General features: G+C 46.5%; 1 protein-coding gene across 1 annotated transcript; it reads right to left on the bottom strand.

The window, feature by feature from the left end:
- Window positions 1-6,812: 6,812 nt before the first annotated feature.
- On the bottom strand, window positions 6,813-11,754 carry CCDC195 (coiled-coil domain containing 195; the record flags this gene model as incomplete). Its single annotated transcript, XM_080624027.1, has 3 exons — window positions 6,813-6,945; window positions 9,893-10,139; window positions 11,487-11,754. The coding sequence occupies 3 exons, from the start codon at window positions 11,752-11,754 to the stop codon at window positions 6,813-6,815; spliced, it is 648 nt and encodes a 215-aa protein (XP_080480153.1).
- Window positions 11,755-19,231: the final 7,477 nt, after the last annotated feature.

Here is a 19,231-nt window from a genome sequence, read left to right as displayed (position 1 = left end):
ACCATTCTTAGTAACTCCTCCACACTGGTCCAGTGCTCATGGCTTTGCACTTCTGCATTATGACCATAGGTTTAAAAAGACTTTCCTAAAGAAAGAGAATACCCAATTTCTCTCTCACTTACTATGATGTAAATGTGAACTAATAGTTAAAGCATCACTGTCACACTGATTTGAGAATCAACTCTAACAAAACTTCTTTGTCTCCAACCTAAAGACATGTTTCACTACCCTTGAGTAGCTGTGCTGATGGAACAGAGAACACATCATTTAACAATGGGAGTGGTAGAATCCATCTTTATTGGCATCTGCTACAGAGATATAAAGCCACTTAGGCTCAAGCGCAAGTGTGACAAAGGAGTGCACATCTCTCAATGGCCACTGCTAATGCAGGAGGGAACTTCTTGCTGTCTCAGCTACTCTTGCAGTCCCATACCTGCATGGCTGAATACCGCTGACCACCCCTCTGAAAGGAAGAATTTCCAACCGGGAATTGTTCAACAAGACTGGCCATCAATGATTAGGGTCTAGTATATATTCCATGCTTAATATAGATATATTCCAGTGTGGTTTTAGGTAGAAGTGCAGAGCTCCTCTGAACTTGTATGGATCCTCTTGGGAAGAAGCAAAAGGCCATGGCTTAATTATTCCCTGCATCTCTCTGTCCAAATTTTAACATATGCTTTGCTTATACCTGTCCTTTCTGCACTGAACAATCTATGAATGTTTTATATTGGAATGTTTTAATAGGCATTAAGTGCTCCATGGTAAGTGACTTCATGCTGCACTGTGGTAAAACTGATATGCTCAGTGGTTTCTCTGTGACCTCTGCTACAAACTGGTTCTTCTGGAGGTGCAGAGCTAGGTCAAATCTGCACAACTGCTTTTAAAAATTAATGTGTCTGTGCATCATCTTGTCTTCTTAAATCTGTGGGCACTGCTAAAGACTGCAAAAAAATCATTAAACAATAAATCTTTCCATTAATATGCTGACTGCCATTTGTCTATGACTACTTTGATTCCTTTCCCTCTTTTACCTTCCACTTTTTCTGTTCTTTTTCCCTATAAGTATACAAAAGTTCAAGACCATTATACCTCTAATGCATGTCCAGTGAGCTTAATTTCTTGATCATACACAAAGTTATATGTATTTGTGTGACACCAGAATCAGCAGCCCACTACAACTGACATTGTCATAAGCTTACCAATATGCAGTCTTACTGTCAGTGATCTATCTACACTGAACTGATTCAAAAAGGGTGGAAGAAGAGAATTCCCACTGCTGCTTCATGGAACTGATGCTTAGAAAACTTAAAAATTGAGACTTGTGAAAGCTGTCTAAAGCATATGGATTCCCAAATCCTGTTATATTTGTTGTTTAAACATGAATATTCAAGAAAACAGGTACTTTAAAGGTGTAGGGGCCAGATTTTCAAAGACATTTAGAATCATAGAATCATAGAATAATTAGGGTTGGAAAGGACCTTAAGATCATCTAGTTCCAACCCCCCTGCCATGGGCAGGGACACTTCACACTAAACCATGTCACCCAAGGCCTCATCCAACCTGGCCTTGAACACCGCCAAGGATGGAGCATTCACAACCTCCCTGGGCAACCCATTCCAGTGCCTCACCACCCTCACAGTAAAGAATTTCTTCCTTATATCCAATCTAAACTTCCCCTGTTTAAGTTTGAACCCGTTACCCCTTGTCCTGTCACTACAGTCCCTGATGAATAGTCCATCCCCAGCATCCTTGTAGGCCCCCTTCAGATACTGGAAGACTGCTCTGAGGTCTCCACGCAGCCTTCTCTTCTCCAGGCTGAACAGCCCCAACTTTCTCAGCCTGTCTTCATACGGGAGGTGCTCCAGTCCCCTGATCACCCTCGTGGCCCTCCTCTGGACTTGTTCCAACAGTTCCATGTCCTTTTTATGTTGAGGACACCAGAACTGCACACAATACTCCAAGTGAGGTCTCCCGAGAGCAGAGTAGAGGGGCAGGATCACCTCCTTCGACCTGCTGGTCACGCTCCTCTTGATGCAGCCCAGGATACGGTTGGCTTTCTGGGCTGCGAGCGCACACTGAAGAAGCCGGCTCATGTTCATTTTCTCATTGACCAACACCCCCAAGTCCTTCTCCGCAGGGCTGCTCTGAATCTCTTCTCTGCCCAACCTGTAGCTGTGCCTGGGATTGCTCCGACCCAGGTGTAGGACCTTGCACTTGGCATGGTTAAACTTCATCAGGTTGGCATCAGCCCACCTCACAAGCGTGTCGAGGTCCCTCTGGATGGCATCCCTTCCCTCCAGCGTATCAACCGAACCACACAGCTTGGTGTCATCGGCAAACTTGCTGAGGGCGCACTCAATCCCACTGTCCATGTCACCAACAAAGATGTTGAACAAGACCAGTCCCAGTACTGATCCCCCGAACTACTCGTTACTGGTCTCCAGCCGGACATCGAGCCATTGACCACAACTCTTTGCGTGCAGCCATCCAGCCAGTTCTTTATCCACTGAGTGGTCCACCCATCAAATTGATGTCTCTCCAATTTAGAGACAAGGATGTCGTGTGGGACAGTGTCGAAGGCTTTGCACAAGTCCTGGTAGATGACGTCAACTGCTCTGCCCCTGTCCATCAGTTTTGTAGCCCCATCATAGAAGGCCACCAAATTGGTCAGGCAGGATTTCCCCTTAGTGAAGCCATGCTGACTGTCACCAACCACCTCCTTGTTTTTCATGTGCCTTAGCATTTCTTCCAGGAGAATCTGCTCCAAGATTTTGCCAGGCACAGAGATGAAGCTGACTGGTCCGTAATTCCCTGGGTCATCCATTTTCCCCTTCTTGAAAATGGGGGTTATATTTCCCTTCTTCCAGTCATAGGGAACTTCACCTGACTGCCATGATTTTTCAAATATGATGGCCAGTGGCTTAGCAACTTCATTCACCAGCTCCTTCAGGACCCGCGGATGGATTTCGTCAGGTCCCATGGACTTGTGCACGTTCAGGTTTTTAAGATGGTCTCGAACCAGATCCTCTCCTACAGTGGGCCTAGGGTCTTCATTCTTACAGTCCCTGTGTCCACCTTCCAAGACTTGGGTGGTGTGGTCAGAGCCTTTGCCAGTGAAGACCGAGGCAAAGAAGTCATTAAGAACCTCAGCCTTCTCCAAATCCCGGGTAGCCAGTTCTCCCGATAGCTTCCGGAGGGGGCCTACGTTGTCCCTAGTCTGTCTTGTGCACGTTCAGGTTTTTAAGATGGTCTCGAACCAGATCCTCTCCTACAGTGGGCCTAGGGTCTTCATTCTTACAGTCCCTGTGTCCACCTTCCAAGACTTGGGTGGTGTGGTCAGAGCCTTTGCCAGTGAAGACCGAGGCAAAGAAGTCATTAAGAACCTCAGCCTTCTCCAAATCCCGGGTAGCCAGTTCTCCCGATAGCTTCCGGAGGGGGCCTACGTTGTCCCTAGTCTGTCTTTTACTCGCTACGTACCTATAGAATCCCTTCCTGTTATCCTTAACATCCCTAGCCAAGTTCAATTCTAACTGGGCCTTAGCTTTCCTCACCTGGTCCCTGGCTTCCTGGACAACATCCCTGTATTCTTCCCAGGCCGCCTGTCCCTGCTTCCATCTTCTATATGCCTCTTTTTTCTTTTGAATTTTCCTGAGCAGCTCCTTATCCATCCAAGGAGGTCTCCTGGCCCTCCTGCTGCACTTCCTTCTAGTTGGGATGCAACACTCCTGAGCTTGGAGCAGGTGATCCTTGAATAACAACCAAGAGTCTTGGGCCCCCCTGCCCTCTAGGGCTATATCCCATGGAACCTTACTAAGCAGGCTCCTGAAGAGGCCAAAGTCTGCTCTCTTGAAGGTCAGGGCAGTGAGCTTGCTGCACGCTCTTCTCACTGTCCTGAGGAACCCGAACTCGACCATCTCATGATCGCTACAACCAAGGCTGCCCTGGAGTGTCACATTTCCAGCCAGCCCTTCCCTGTTGGTGAGCACGAGGTCAAGCACGGCACCTCTCCTTGTCGGCTCCTCTATTACTTGCAGAAGGAAGTTGTCTTCCACACAATTGAGGAACCTCCTGGATTGCTTGTGCTGGGCCGTACCTTCACTCCAACAGATGTCAGGGTGGTTGAAGTCTCCCATGAGAACAAGGGCCTGTGAGCGTGAGGCTGTTCCTATCTGTGTGCTTCATCCACAGATTCCTCTTGATCAGGCGGTCTGTAACAGATCCCCACAGTTATATCTCCCATTGCTGCTCTCCCTTTAACCTTGACCCACAAACTCTCTGTTGACTGCTCACCTGTCCCCAGACAGAGTTCCATACTCTCCAGCCTATCCCTAACATAAATAGCAACTCCCCCTCCCCGCCTGCCAGGCCTGTCTTTTCTAAAGAGCCTGTAACCTTCCATTCCAACACTCCAGTCATAGGAGCCATCCCACCATGTTTCTGTGATGTCTACTATATCATACCCCCGTAGACGTGCACACATCCCTAATTCCTCTTGTTTGTTTCCCATGCTACGGGCGTTTGTATAGAGGCATCTGAGCTGAGCTCCAAATGAAGCCGGCTCATTGGCTGGAGCAGCTGGAATATCTCTGCATCGCTCCAAGCATTTATTGTAGGTGCTGGCAACTGACTGGGTGTGTTGGGATGGAACGATGCCCCCCTCCCCCAACACATCTAGTTTAAAGCTTCCTTGATGAGCCTGGCAAGCCTCCTACCAAAACCACTCTTCCTCTTCTTTGCCAGATCAGCTCCACCAGCCCCCAGTAGACCTGGCCTACTAACTTGGGCCCCATGTTCAAGACACCCAAACCCCTATGACACCACCCTTTTAACCATTTATTAACCTGGCCAATCCTCCTAGCTTTTTTAAGGTCTCCCCCTGTATCCTGGAGAATTGATGAAAAGACAATCTGAGCTCCAGAGCCCCTAACCACCTCTCCCAGGGCTCTGTAGTCCTTCTTTATGTTCACCAGGCTACTGCTATCAACATCACTAGCACCCACATGGATCACCAGAAGTGGGTAATAGTCCGTGGGTCTCACTAGACCAGGCAGCCTCTCTGCAACATCCCTGATCCATGCCCCAGGCAGGCAACACAGCTCCCTCAAGACTGGGTCAGGCCGACAGATGAGTGCTTCTGTCCCTTTCAAAGTAGAGTCCCCTACCACTATGACCTGTCTCTTTTTCCTCGCAGCACCAGTAGAGATCTTCTTTACCAGTGCATCAGCCGGTTGTTTCTGGTGCGAGTGCGCTTCCTCTTTAGCCCCTTGCAGGACAGCAAAGTGGTTCTGGGTGGGGACAACAGATTTAGGAGAAAGCCCCCTTTTTATTGTTACTTTGCTAAATGAAATCAACTGGATTTAGGTACTTAACACAACTAGATTTAGGTACTTAACTGAACACACATCCAATGTCTAGCTTCTGACACTGAAGCTCTCTTTAAAACATTTAAACAGTTGCTTCTTGTAAATGCCTTTTAAAATGAGCTGTTCAGTAAGTTTTACTGAACAAATGGTAACCTCCTTTGCTAGCAGTCTGATTCATTACTTCTGACATTACAATGCAGCCCTGTGTAGACCCAAGCTGAACATAAAAATCCACAAATAAAGTATCAGTGAAATTGGAATTATTACTTCATTGGTGAGAATATATTAAAAATGTACCTGAATATACAAAACATGGTGAATTGCAAAAGGAAATAAACATCACAGAGTTGTATACAAGTATGCAACATCATGGAAAATCCAGAAGGGACTTTTTACCACCAGGTCTCTGCTTTCACTTTTGAAAGTTCAAGAGTTGGAGTAGATAATGAGATGAAAGTCTTCCTTCAAGTTATTGGTGCTAACATCCATTGTTCATGCATTCTCTGTACAATATTCAATCACCATGCTGCCTGTGCATTAAGAAATAGCAATGTGCAGTATTTTGGTTCCATAAATATTAGTAATAAAAATAAACATGTGGCACACCGTTTTTACTCATGTGAACAGAACTAACAAGAAATCCTCATTTTTTACAAGCTGTTTGTAGTCCTCTCTCGCATTTACTTTGCACCTATTTGCTGAATTCCTGCTAATGATTTTAGATCCAAGCTGTACTGAGAGAAGCCATTCCTGAAAAATTCTGACATTCACAGTTCTCCATATTTTGACTTAGTGTTCAAACATGAGCCTTTAGTGTCTGTCTGGATGAACACACCAGAAACAGATTTGTAGTCATCTTTTTGTACTGATCAGTACTTACTCTTCTCTGTACTCCCTTAGAGGTGAAACCTGAATGGACATAAGCAGTCATTGCCAAGCTTTGCAGAAATTCAGAGTAACATTAACTGACTCTCAAATGCCTTCTTTGTTGCATTAGTACCGTGAAGTTTTATGTAGATAGAAAACCTCACAGGCTCTTTAATAGCTTTTATTTAGTCATTTGCATCAAAATACCTTTCTGGCAAGGGAATCAGTAAACACAAGTGGCGACATTTTTTCCATTTTTTGTGACAAATACATCAAAACCAGCTTCAACATGGTATTTACAGCAGTCCTAAGGTAAGGGATCCTCGATACATGTTGTGAAGCAGCTTTGTGGAGGTGCCTTTACTATCGTGTGGCTTCATCATGGTGTATGGGCTTCCAGACGGTTTTGTTGTGGCTTCCATTTCCATGCTAAACATCAGGCCAGTGACCCGAAACACAAGCTGGGTGATTCTCTGCAGGCTTCCTGCCAAGCATTTTGCAGGAGAGGAACCCGACACACAGCTATCATTTAAGGCCAATTTATCTCGAGAATCAATGGGCCTTTAGAAATTCACCAGCTCACATATCCTTTTCAGTGATGGTGGTTAACTGTTTTGTGCTCTGATTTTGTGGGCTTTTGAGAAAACCTTGCTTTTCAGCATATGATGACATATCCATTGGTAAGAGGAAACTAACGGCCTTGATTTTTCCCCTACAGAAAAATGAGATAGCATTGTGAATATTATAAATGTATAAAATGTGCAAAGAAAGTGAAAAAATACCAAACAAACAAAAACCAAACACAACAGCAAGAAGGTGGTAAATGTTTTCAGCACTTACATGCTGCATGAAGGCAGGATTTCATGTTGCTCACACGGTCTTCCCAAGGGACCAAGCACAGTGTTGTTTGCCTATCTGTCCACCTGCTGGAAGCATCTGCCTTTTACCATTGAGCCTCACATCTCTCCATCAGCGCTCAACTAGCATGTACAAAGCTACCCTCATACAGACCCCTCAGAGCGCACAAGCACCCAGATGGACCCAGAAGGTCCTTCAGTGGCCTTATAGAATCATAGAATCAACTAGCTTGGATTCTACAATATTCTACAATAAAATTCTATGATAAAGTTACTGAAGATGTTTATATGCATTAGTACCTATATACTGCAAAAGGTTTTCAAGCAGTGAGAGCCCGCATGGTAAATTACATCAGCTGTGAAAGCATGCTCCTTTATGTGTCCCAAAACTGCTTGGTTCGGCAAGTTAATGGGATGGGTTTTGAAGAACTTTGGTTTTCATTGTGACTGCCCTCCACGACTGCTGTCAGCTCACACAGGCCCTTGAGGAGCATGAGAAAGGAAAATCATGAAACTATTGATGGTTACTGGGAGGTGTTCTGCAGGGCAGAGGACCTCCGAGGTTTCCTTACCCCTTCCTCACTTGCCAATTAGACTTATTCCACTGGAAGATGAAACCATCAAGCCTGAACACCCCAGTAGTTTGTACCAAAGATGCCTTGTACCTTTTGTAATTTTACTGAAATAGCCCTGAAAACTATTCTCAGCCTCTCTTATTCCACCCAATGTATTCAGATATTTAGACTCTCTTTTTTTTTTTTTTTTAATTTACCAAAGAAGTGCTAATTGCATGGTATAAATAATTCTTTTTCATGAATGAAAATGAGGCAAACATGCAAATCAGTGATGATTTGTTAGCAGTGTTGTTATTTTATTACTTAGATGCAACTCCACTCTAAATAAATCCAAGAGGATACTTCTACAGAATTAATTTTAAAGCAAAAATATTCAGCATCACATACAGGATTATAGCTTTGGAGCTGAATGTGAGTAAGCTGCAATAAGCAAGGAATACGAAAAACTGATATGGACCAACACGCTGAGAAGCAAAAATGTCATTACTATAAAAATAGGCTTAATTACCTTGCTGAACTCATTGCCACAAATTATCCTACTAGTTAAAAGCTTACTAAGATTGATGTCTGTGTTTGACCTTTGCGTATGTAATAGAAACATTCACTCTAGTGAGCAGAAAATATATTGAACTCTCTTTGATATAAGAAACACAAAGCTTCATGCTTCCGAGTATCACGCAGTCTACTGAGAGGGTTAGGTAAGAAGCTCTTTCCATAGCCACTTCTCCTAGAGCAGCCAACACTGAGTAAGCATGAGTCACGGTACCACACTCACTGCTGTTCAGAGCTAATAAGGCAGCTCTAAAGATAGTGATAAATTAATCAGCACCATTCCTGTGGCCACTGGGTAACCAGCGCTTTTAAACCTGTAGGTCCCAAGGCATTAGTTGTAATAGATCTATGTAGTTATTTTGAAAGCCCTTTTCCCTAATGAGCAAGCAGCAGCATTTACCATTGCTGTCCCTGCTCCTGCACGCTGACCCTGTGTTTCCTGACACATGCTTTCCAAGTGAGCTGGCTTCAGGGCAAACCTCTCAGAAACGTTTATGTGCACTGGGAGTCTCAAGTTTCCCTGAGCCCAGTGGAGCATATGCTGAAATCCAGAGTTACAGAGTCATGGTGCTTTTGAAAGCAATATGAGTTCCCTGCCAGGGACTCAGTTTAGGTGTTTTAAAGCTGTCAAACTTCTCCCCCTCAAACATCCTTACAAGAAAACCTAGGTGACTATGAAAACTTGACCTCATTGCCCCATCTAGCCTCTTGGCAAAGATCTGGGCTCCTAACTGGGAGTGCGAGGGGCTGTGCACTGATCTGCTCTGAGGACACATTGCTGTGTGACAGTGGTACAGAATAAAAGCTGACATAATGTACCACGTGGATGGGTCTGTCAGCGCAGGCAGCACAACCTGCCACAGCCATGCAGCCCCAAGGAGAGGCCACTGGAGCTCTGCCCTGGGACGTACATGGGGGAAGCAGAACCATGGGCTTCTCCCTGTTCAAACACACACCTTTCTGTTGGATTCTTTTTATTCTGAGCACAGCATGATCAGCACTAAAACCAGCAATCGACGTGGATCCGCGGGTGTGTCTATCAGCACCAAGAAGCAACTGGGTCTATCATGTATCACAGTCTCATTATTAGTGCTTCTACCTTTCATTGTTGCCCTGTGCTGGAAAGCTTCTCATCAGTGAGCAGAGACACTCAGAGCTTGTCCAGCTGCCATTTCACTTAATTTAGAAGCTGTCCTGAGAATATATATCTCAAGGCTGAATGCATTAACTTGTAATGCTTCAATTACAGTGGAAATATGATACGGTACATCTAAATCCATGAGCCACATTAATCACACTTTCAAAAGCGTAGTTCAGAGTTCCTTGATATGTCCACACTTTTTGTTCGAAGTTTAAAAATCCTTTTCAAGCTTAGCTTGTCAGAACAACACATCAATCTGCAAAGCTCTTCCTGGCTTTAATGGAGAGGAGATTTCAAACCCTTTCTCTCCCCCCTCAGCCTCTCCTTTCTATAGTAAATTTACAATGCTAAACCTGGCAATCTTCATGCCTTGCAAGGAAAAGTAGGACAACTTACCCAAAAGACATCTCCTGTTTGCCCCATGCCCATATACATTTGAACAAAGATTTCACTGACAATGAAATAAACCCCAAATCAACATCCATATATGTTATTAAGTGGAATCTGCAATCAGCCCAGGCAAACCGAACCTACCTGCACTTAGAGATGTGCTCCTGACACAGCTTCATTTTGTTGGAATGACTGTAGGAGAGACCATTTGCTGCTGTCTTTTCAAGCCCTTTCTCCTCTCCCCGGGAGAGCTGTGCTGCAGCAGGAGGGGCTGGTGGCACATTCGAGAGCCCACTGCTTGTAGGTGTCTTGCTGACCCAGTGAGACCTTGCGCTGGCAGGAGCAGGCGCTGGTGGCGCAGTGGAGTAGCGCCGCACGGTCATGGTGGTACCTGAGTAGTAGAAACAAAAGCAGAGCTAGGAACAATAATAACTATGAAAATTCAGATATCCTCAATGTATTTTTAATCACTCTGTTTTGGCTCAAATAAGCTTTTGTATGTGGGGAGGTTGAAAGGCACAAAAGGCCAAGCTGCCCTTTTGGATCCCACCCTTGCCCCTAAAAGTCAGCTGGAGAGGAAAAGCCATGAGGTTGGAAAGCACTGTGTACATCTTTCATGTGTGATGGAAGACCAGTCAACTGTTCCCAAGCTGAGACACCCACAGCCACCAGCAGCCCCAGTTTAAGAGGCCCAGGGTTAATAACCTGAGCACTGGGCTCAGTGGGCTTGTCAGTGGGCATTACTTGATTGCAGCACGCATCTAGCTGTACCGTTCAGCCTCTCACCTCATTCATTTTCATGGACTTGTCTCTGCTAATACTTGTGGGAGCTTTTCTCCACAGCCCGGACCTCTCTAGGAGGCTGGTTCAGGGCCCAGGCTAGGTCACCCTCCAGACCTATGGAGCACATGGACTGTAACAGCAGCTGCAACTCATAACACACACCACACTAATGCCAAGAAGTTCTGTTAGCGAAGCAGCTTTTCCACTGCACTGGACAAGACAGACACCAGACAAGGAGGCAACCGCCTGACGCTGCCAATAACCACATCCAATTCTAGATAACTACTTCTCACACCAAACAACATTTTGTTCCAATTCCTGCTTCATTAAATCCTCCCAAGTCCCAACCAGACTTCTGCAACTGAGGAATATTTCCATTTTTTCCCTCTGATAAAACTGCGAAGAGAGTGTATTCCTGTATATTGGCTCTCCTTCAGCCAAAACTGACTGCATTATCTGCCAAAACAAATTGCACATCTGGCATGATGTATGCCATCAGTGTCTGTTGCTATTTGTAGAGTTTTTATCGTCTTTTGTTAAGGCAAGAAGGGTTACAGTATGATTACAACTGCTGGTCCTTTTCTGTCTGAACAGACGGGACAGGCATAGGAAAGATAGTCCATGCCCATGAAAACTCAAAGCAATAAGTCAAATTCTGCTTAACAAAGACAAACTGAATTCATTTAGCTGAACTCTGCTTGAGCAGCTGCAAAATACTTCGCTAAGCTCGGCTTGGGAGATGCAGGTACCCCACTAAAAAGATCACAGAATGAAACACCCGGTTAAAATGATTTTGAGTACGGGCACTGAGCGAGTCCTGGGCTCTTCCATCAAGTTAACTAGACATACAGCTGGTGGCTGTCTCCCATTCCCTGCAGACATGTAACAGCTGGGCTGGGACATACTGCACAGGCAGCACATGTGGGTGCCATGGACAGCCCTGGCTTTTCAGTACCTCTCTGCTCCTTTGGTGCTGGAGCGGGACCAGCCATGATGCTTCCATGCAGGAATGCTGGAGAGCCACCTGGTCCTTCCCCATCATCATCGGTGAGGCTCCTCATGTTGCCATTCCCACCTCCTCCTGCTGCCTCTCTCTCCGGTGGCACAGCTCTCTGCTCACAGACCTGCAGCTCTCCCCTCAGGGCCCTGTTTTCCCTCTCCAGCTTGTTGATTTGGGAACGCATCTTGCAGATGACCTGCAGGAGGTGCGCGTTTCCCTCCATGGTCTCGCACTACGCAGCAAGGCTTCCCACAGAGAAGCTCCTAAACTAGAGGCAGCTGGATCCGGCCCTTAAAAGCCTCCGGACAATATGAGTCCCTCCCTGCATGCAGGGCTCCAGCCAGCTCCCACCACCAGGAAGGCTGCACTGAGTTGTCAAGTTACTAAGAGAGGGCCCATGATTTATTCATTCAGGGTCTCATTTTTCAGAGCAGGGCTGGCTCTTACACGCTGCACAAATCACTGTCAACACAGTATCACTGCTTCACCCTGGCCCCTTGTTTACCTCCAGCTCTGGTTTTCTCTGAAAGGGCCAAGGAGGACAGAACCCATTTCCTTTGGCTTACTTGTAAAGGTCAGTGATCACCTCTGTGGCACAGAGGAAGCAGTTGCCCTTTGCTGTGCAGCAATTCATCTCTCCCTTAACGCTGGGTGTATTACTCATTTTCAGTCTGCTCATCTGAAAAAGAATTAGCAATTTCTCAAAGGAAAACTACATTTCCAGATGAAAGCTGATATGGTGCAAGAGCCCTGCTATTAATGAAGTATGCCAACAGCTCCTGTGGGCAAGCAGGTAAAATAAAGCTGTCCTGAAAGGCTACAGCAGAGCCCACTGCTCCTTCCCTGGTGCCTGGAGAGGCTTGCTGGAATGGCATGCTTGCACTCCATTGTGTAAGGAGAGACAGATCAGGCATGAATCTTGCATTAGAAGGGGAAACACAATCCCCTGTGCGCTTTCATCATCTAGCCATAAAGCAAGCTTTCTGCTGGTGGTAAAATGCAAACCTCTATGGAACATCATAGACTCATAGAATGGTTAGGGTTGGAAAGGACCTTAAGATCATCTAGTTCAAACCACCCCGCTCTCCTTCGCACTCCCTTCCCAACTTACTTCAAAATCCAAAACTGAGAATGGCAGAAACCAGCAGGAAAATAACTTTAATAGAGCTTTTGCTTTGAGACCATTCACTCTGCTGGAGCTGAACAGTGGCTCAGGAATACCTTGGGAAAAAGAATACTTTTTGCTGTGTGCTTTGCTGCTGGAAGCTGGGGGAAGAAAGAGAATTTGGTGTAAGATGTTCAGAACGACAGATGACTCAGGTTTGTTTTTTCCAGAGGGTGTCAGAGGTGGGTCGGATACGAGGAAACCATCGGGTCTGCAAGGAGGTGCTGCCACCAAGCAGCTGTTGCGAAGTTGGGCAGAAACTGCTGGAATTGAGAGAAAAACAGGGATGCACAGGCAAGGGGCTTTGCCCTCGTGCATGTTCCTGTGTGTATGGTGCTGCCTTCTCAGGAGCAGCATCCTCAAAAAGCTCTTCATAAAGGTGAAGTGAGTCCTTGTAGTTCCTTCTGTGCTCGCTCCCCCCTCTTACGCAGAAGCAACACACCATGCCTAGCAAGGGCAGGTAGGACTTCCTGTGAGACCTGCAGGAATACGCAGCTATGTTGATTTTTCCAGTGACAGAGGCACAAGGCAGGGGACCAGAAGCCATGGGAGTCACAGGTAGCCCTGTTGTCACCTCCCAGGAGCCTCTCCAGAGACCTATGCGCAATTCAGGCTGCATACAGAGAGGCAAAATGGATTTGAGTTTTCAGGCTGCAAACAAAGCCCAGCATCCATCATCTCTTGTAAATCACAGTGAGGGGAAAAGCACGGCAGGCCCTGCTGTATTCCCCTGCAGGCTGGAGGGTTGGCAGCAATCTGGGCTTGATGTGCTGGCATTCATCTTGGCAAAGCTCCTGGCAGGTACTGGCTGTCCTCCCTCCAGCCCATCCAGATTGCATCAACAAGAAGCATCAGCTTATGCTGAATTTCCCCTTCCACTTCAGAGAGATGCATGTTGCTGAGGGTATAACAACCTACAAATGAGAAGGAGTGAGCTCTCCTGCTCTGGAGTCATCCAAGGACTGCAAACATAGCAGCAACCCTGCAGAGTTGTTTTCAGATTTATGCTTCTGATTCTCCAACAAGTGGATCAGGTATTGGAGCACTGACAGCACTCACGTGTAATTACAATATTGCTGCTGATCCTGCAGCTGGCAGGTTCGGATGGGCAGTAGACACTTGCCAGCTCAGCAGTTAGAGTACCCTGGCTGCAACTGAAGACATCTGCTCCTCTGATCCTATGCCCACTGCTCCACTGGAACCAGGCAGGAGCAGGCACAGATCTTGTGATGTACCAGAGACTTCTGAGGAAATGACATTTATCTTGTAACCTCATACTGCTGCTCCTGGTGCAATTCCTGCCCAGGACTGATGGGCAGGGGGCCGACAAGTCAGGGGGTTTGGATGATGAAAACCTGGCAAAGCTACATTCACCACTGGGCTGGTCAGCAGGTTCCCTGTAGGCAGACAGAGCTCCATGCACACCACCCTGTATTTGTAAATTCAGTATGGTCCAATACATGTGCCAAGACAGACCCATGGTGCCACCAGCCTGGGGTAGGGCTGGGCAGCTCCCGGGTGCTGCTGCTCCATGTGTCACAGCTGGGAAACACAGTGGCCCTATGTTCAGTGCTCCTTCCTGCACATATTACCAACACCTATTGCTGTGCAGGTTTTGCTGTGAAACACAACTTATAGTCATCTAAAAGAAAGGACAGAGATTCTCACACCTGCACTGCTTCAGCACATTGTGCTTGGTAAGACACAGACCTGGGTAAATTGTATTCCCCTTCAGTCACATTCAAACCTCTCCACAAGTAAAAATAACCCAAAACAGAGGTGGAGTTTCTAGCAGCTGCTGGCTCAAGCAGCCCCACAGCAGCACCTGCATGTGACTGCTGGAGCATGTGCTGTGTCTCAGTGAGCTGTATGAACTGCATACCAAGTAGTGTTGCAACAGAGAACCAGCGAACAAAACACAGGATCCTTGCAGAGCAGCTTCATCCGAAATCGGGAGGCGCTTAGTTCTTCATTCTGCCACTACCTCATATTCTGCAGCTCCCTGCCCGGCATGGTGACATGAGTTGTTCATGTGTGTATGCAGCTGCTGCTGGGGGTCCCTGGGGAAGAATTAAGTGGAGAAGGTACGTTGTGAAACCAGCTGTCAGCAGAAAATGGCACCTGCACAGCTAGCGTGGCTGCTGAAACATTTTTCTAGCTGTCTCACTGGCCAAATCTGCTCTCCTGCTCCCCTGAAGGTTAGAGAGATAAAACTCCCAAAGGACTCATTGCTACTCCAGTAAAACAAAACCATTAGAGTGTCTTTTACATCACAACATTTTGTCCTTGAAAACTAAGTGTGTGGATGCTTTCTATGACACACTGCAATGGGAGCTGTCATGCCTCCCAGTGGCAGAGGAGCCCCTGTGCACAAAGACAGATGTGCTGCACATCCTCTCTGAAGCTAAACCCAACCTGCAGAGCACAAGTACCGGGCTCCAGCCTGCCACAGACACGCACACACACAGTGTTGTAACATCCACACCCTGCACTAGCACAGCAGGGGCTGCAACCCTGAGCAGAGCCCCCCAGTTCCCACCAGATGTGCTGGTCAGAGAAGGGCTGGGCTGCCACAGGTTTCATGAGGATATGGAAGCAGAGGATCAAGACAGAAAGACTCTTTCTATTGCTACTTAGCAATAAATAAACACCAGTCCTTTGTGCCTGGCATCACACTCCTCCTAACCCATAGGCTCCCATCCTTGTGACACTCTGCCCTCCTCTGATGCATCTCCTCTGCAGCACCTTCACCCCTACCTGCCATGAGGCACCACATCACCCCAGTGCCGTGGCACACTGGTGACAGCACTGTGCAAGAACATTACTGTGCCCTGAGTTCTTGCTTGATTTATGACTTTGACGTATGTTTTATGCTTCATTGTGGAGCAATAATTATTTTTTAAATCTGTCTGTACAACTTAAAGGGATAAAAAGAGTATTTCAGTGGATTTAAAAATGAATAATGCACACTTTTGATCATTCTGCTCCTGTACATCTGGAGGAGCTGAACAGACTTAATGCCAAAATTTGATTCCAGGTTGATATTCTCCTTGTTTAATTCTCAGTAGCTGCCCCATTTTAATCAAGATGTAAATTTATATTTTTCAATGTTTTCCATTTTTGTATCTCCACTTACACTCTTCTCAACATTTAGACCTTTAGACAGGTAAATTATCCCTATGCTTTTCTTGGGCAGTTCTATGCTTGAGGCTCACCAGAAGGTTTGAGATTGATGCTCTACTTGAATGCATTTTCTTCCAAGCACTTGAACAGCAGCTTGGATGTGGTAGGATGTGCAACCCGGTCTACAAGGCTCGTACTTGCTTGAGCCTGGCATACCAACAGCCAGGCTAAGGCGACATCAGTGTCCCAGAGGTGCTTCTCTGGCAGGCCAGCTTGCATCTTGCTTTGAATGAATTTCATCTGCAAACACTCAGGCATGAAAAGAAATGCATCCTGCTTGTAATGGATATGACAGAGATTTTGCAGCACAAATAAAAAATGTTCATACAACTGGACAAAAGAGCACAGCCTCTGAAGTTTGCAGATTTCTTGCATTAAACACATCTGCGTTCAATGCCGTTTCCTAAAATGCCCTGGCCGTGCACTCCTGAGGGAAAGTGCTGCTCTCGGTCCCATCTCCCCAGCCTGCGTGCCCATACCTGAAAGACACATCCCCATAAGGCCATCGCTCTTTCCTCAGGCCAGCCTGGGCTCCTCACCAGAGCCGAGCTTCCACAGAGAGGACAGGTACCAATCTCTGCAGCCTCAGGCCATCACTGCCGCAACCAGCTAATTAGTCACCAGCTAAATGCACTGTGGGGCTGTTTGGAATGCCCCCAGTTTTAGCTCCCCCTCCTCTCACCAGACCGAAAACAGCAACTGGCGCGTGTCACTTCTGCACAAAGCTGTTTGTCTGAGTGAACAGCAGCTTCCCACCAGAATGAAGATTACCCAGTGGGTTGGCAGAGTGAGCTGAGAAAGTGATTGCAAGTCTGCACCAGTGCTCGCCCCTTGACACTGAAGAGGGGAGAAGTGCAGCAGCAAACCAAGTGGGACATACATAGGGACACAGGCATGGCCAGCAGTGTCTGCAGAGGAAGTGGGGAGCAGACCCCGTGGAAACGTTCACCAGCCTCATGTGTAGCTGGGTGGAGGGAGTATAAAGCTTGCTGCTTTTTAAGCTTGGATGAAATCTTGCCTTACACTCATGGCTAATTAAACGCTCCCTTTTAACCACGGCTGAACGGTGACTTCTGCTTACACTGGGTGCGGAGGCAGTTGCGGGGAGAGACCTTCACAACCTCCCAGAAAGAAAACAAGATGGCAAAAATCAGTTAATGTTTAAAGCATTCTCAGGTTTCATAATCCAATTAGGTAATGCTGGTACAAAGAAAGTTATTTGATCAGTCTATTTAACTCTACTGTTTAACTTGTTAGCATTCATTAAGCATCCTTTTCCTTTTGTAAGGAGCATTTGCCTGACTGTGCCTTAATCCCGCACACGTACACAGAAAATTCCACACAAGCCTTATTAAAAGAAACCCCCATGAGCACCCTGCTGACATCACTGCAGCATGCTGAACCTCTAGCTTGGTGTACACAGCCAAATCATCTTATTACAGCTGCTTTGATTTTGAGTATTTGAGGTTTCTGAAAGGGTCTGAATTCCAGCAGGGGATGCTCAACACTTTCAAAACCCCAGGCTTAACCTGAACACAGGAAATAGAAACGCTGAGATTCATGACTTGCATCTGAAAACCTTGGATATGGTTTTGGACTGGGCTGGCAGTGAAGCAAGGCTATAGAAACATCTCAAACTTTTCAGAGAGCACTTCGGGCCTCCATGTTGCATTTCCAAGCCTCTGGGTTTCTCTCCCTTTAAATACATCCTCAGGTTAGTCTGGAATAATCAGAAATAATCTGTTTGATGCCAGCTCCCTACAAGCACAACATATGCTACAAAGTACAAAACCATGCCACATGCAGGAAAATCTATATGCTCAGATGGAGATTTTACTAACTAGGAGCATGTAACTGGGCTCATAGTTAACCCGCACAGAGCTTGTGATAGCTTTCAAATTAAAACAAGCCATCACTCGTGGCAAGTAGCCTCATGGTTGTGGAGCAGCTCCAAGCAGAAAACCCATCCTAAGATTCAAAATAATAGTAATTTCTTAGTCAGTTTTCTTTTCTTAAACAAAACATACCATATAAAATGTGCATGAGGCTATCTGTATCTGTGTAGCTACGCAATCTGTGCAAATACATCTGAAACATGACTCAGAGCTATAGAGAGCACCACATGGCATTTGCAGGTCATGAAAACATATTGCAGGGCAAGTAACACCCTCACAGCTGTTCTCCAACAGCAATGAATGGTTATAGCTAACTGAAGCAGCAGTTGGAGAGCAGCATATGGGGAACACAGCTTAAAAAAGCACACAGAAAACACCTATTAAGCTGGGGGTAATTAACTGGGACAAAGGGAAATGTGCTAGTGTTCAAGATACTTGCTTTTAGTGAGTAAGAACCACACAAAGAACCTCAATAATTTGGGCAGAAAAGTCAGTAAATATGATTGTAAATACCTGTACATTGTCAATTTAATGGAGTGTCACAAGCAACCACAGATGTATCCAATCCGAACCACGCCTCCTGGCCATCACTCATAAGTCCCACCTCACTGTGCCTCAGGGATGCTCCTGAGGGCAAGGGTGACCGACCAGGATGTATTCCAAACCACTGTTAGGCACAACTTCCCTGCGGGGCAGCACCTCCTCCTGCAGTGCAGTGAGCCAGAACTGCTTGGGTGCCTATGATTTTGCATCTTGAGGCTGTATGTGTAAAGGAATCAGAGGGCCCGTTAATAAGGAGACTCTATGCCAAATGAGCTTTTTACCATTCTGCTCATACTCCTTTGGCCTGATAATGCAGACACTGTGACAACCTTCCCCTAACCCTGCTGTTTCGCCGTAGGTCTCATTTTTTTCCCATCTCCAAATATTCCAACATGTGCCTGAGAGGTAGGGGAGTTACTCGATGTTTTCCATAGCTAATATTTCACCAAGGAACCGTGCTGGACTCCTCTTGAAAAGAATAATCTCATTTCCTGCCCAAGCCACCCTGTGAGCTGACAGCTGCCCAGAGCTGCGCTCTGCAGACTGCAAACAAGAAACTGCCTGAAAGCCCCGTGTGGGGAGAGGCGCAGTGCCCAGGCTGGGGTCTGCAAGCTCTGCTGCCAGCCGCAAGCCCACCCTGCCACGGTGGCGCCTGGGTCCCTACCCCATCCACGCAGGGTGAACCCCATCCATCGCAGCCCCTGCGCCAATAATGGCTTTGAGAGTCTATTTTCCTTCTGATGTACATGCCTGGGAAGAGGAGGGTTGGGTTTTGCAGCACTCCTTGCTGGGGTGAGCATCGCCATCAGGGGCTGCTGCAGCCACAGGGACCAGCCTAATTCAGAGCAAACTCCAGCACATCCCTGATTTTAGTAATTTCAAAAGGAAAGCGTTTATTTGATCTTTTCCAAAGT

Source organism: Psittacula echo (assembly GCF_963264785.1).
Source record: "Psittacula echo genome assembly, chromosome: 7".
Taxonomy (NCBI): domain Eukaryota; kingdom Metazoa; phylum Chordata; class Aves; order Psittaciformes; family Psittacidae; genus Psittacula; species Psittacula echo.
This window is presented reverse-complemented; position numbering and strand designations above follow the sequence as displayed.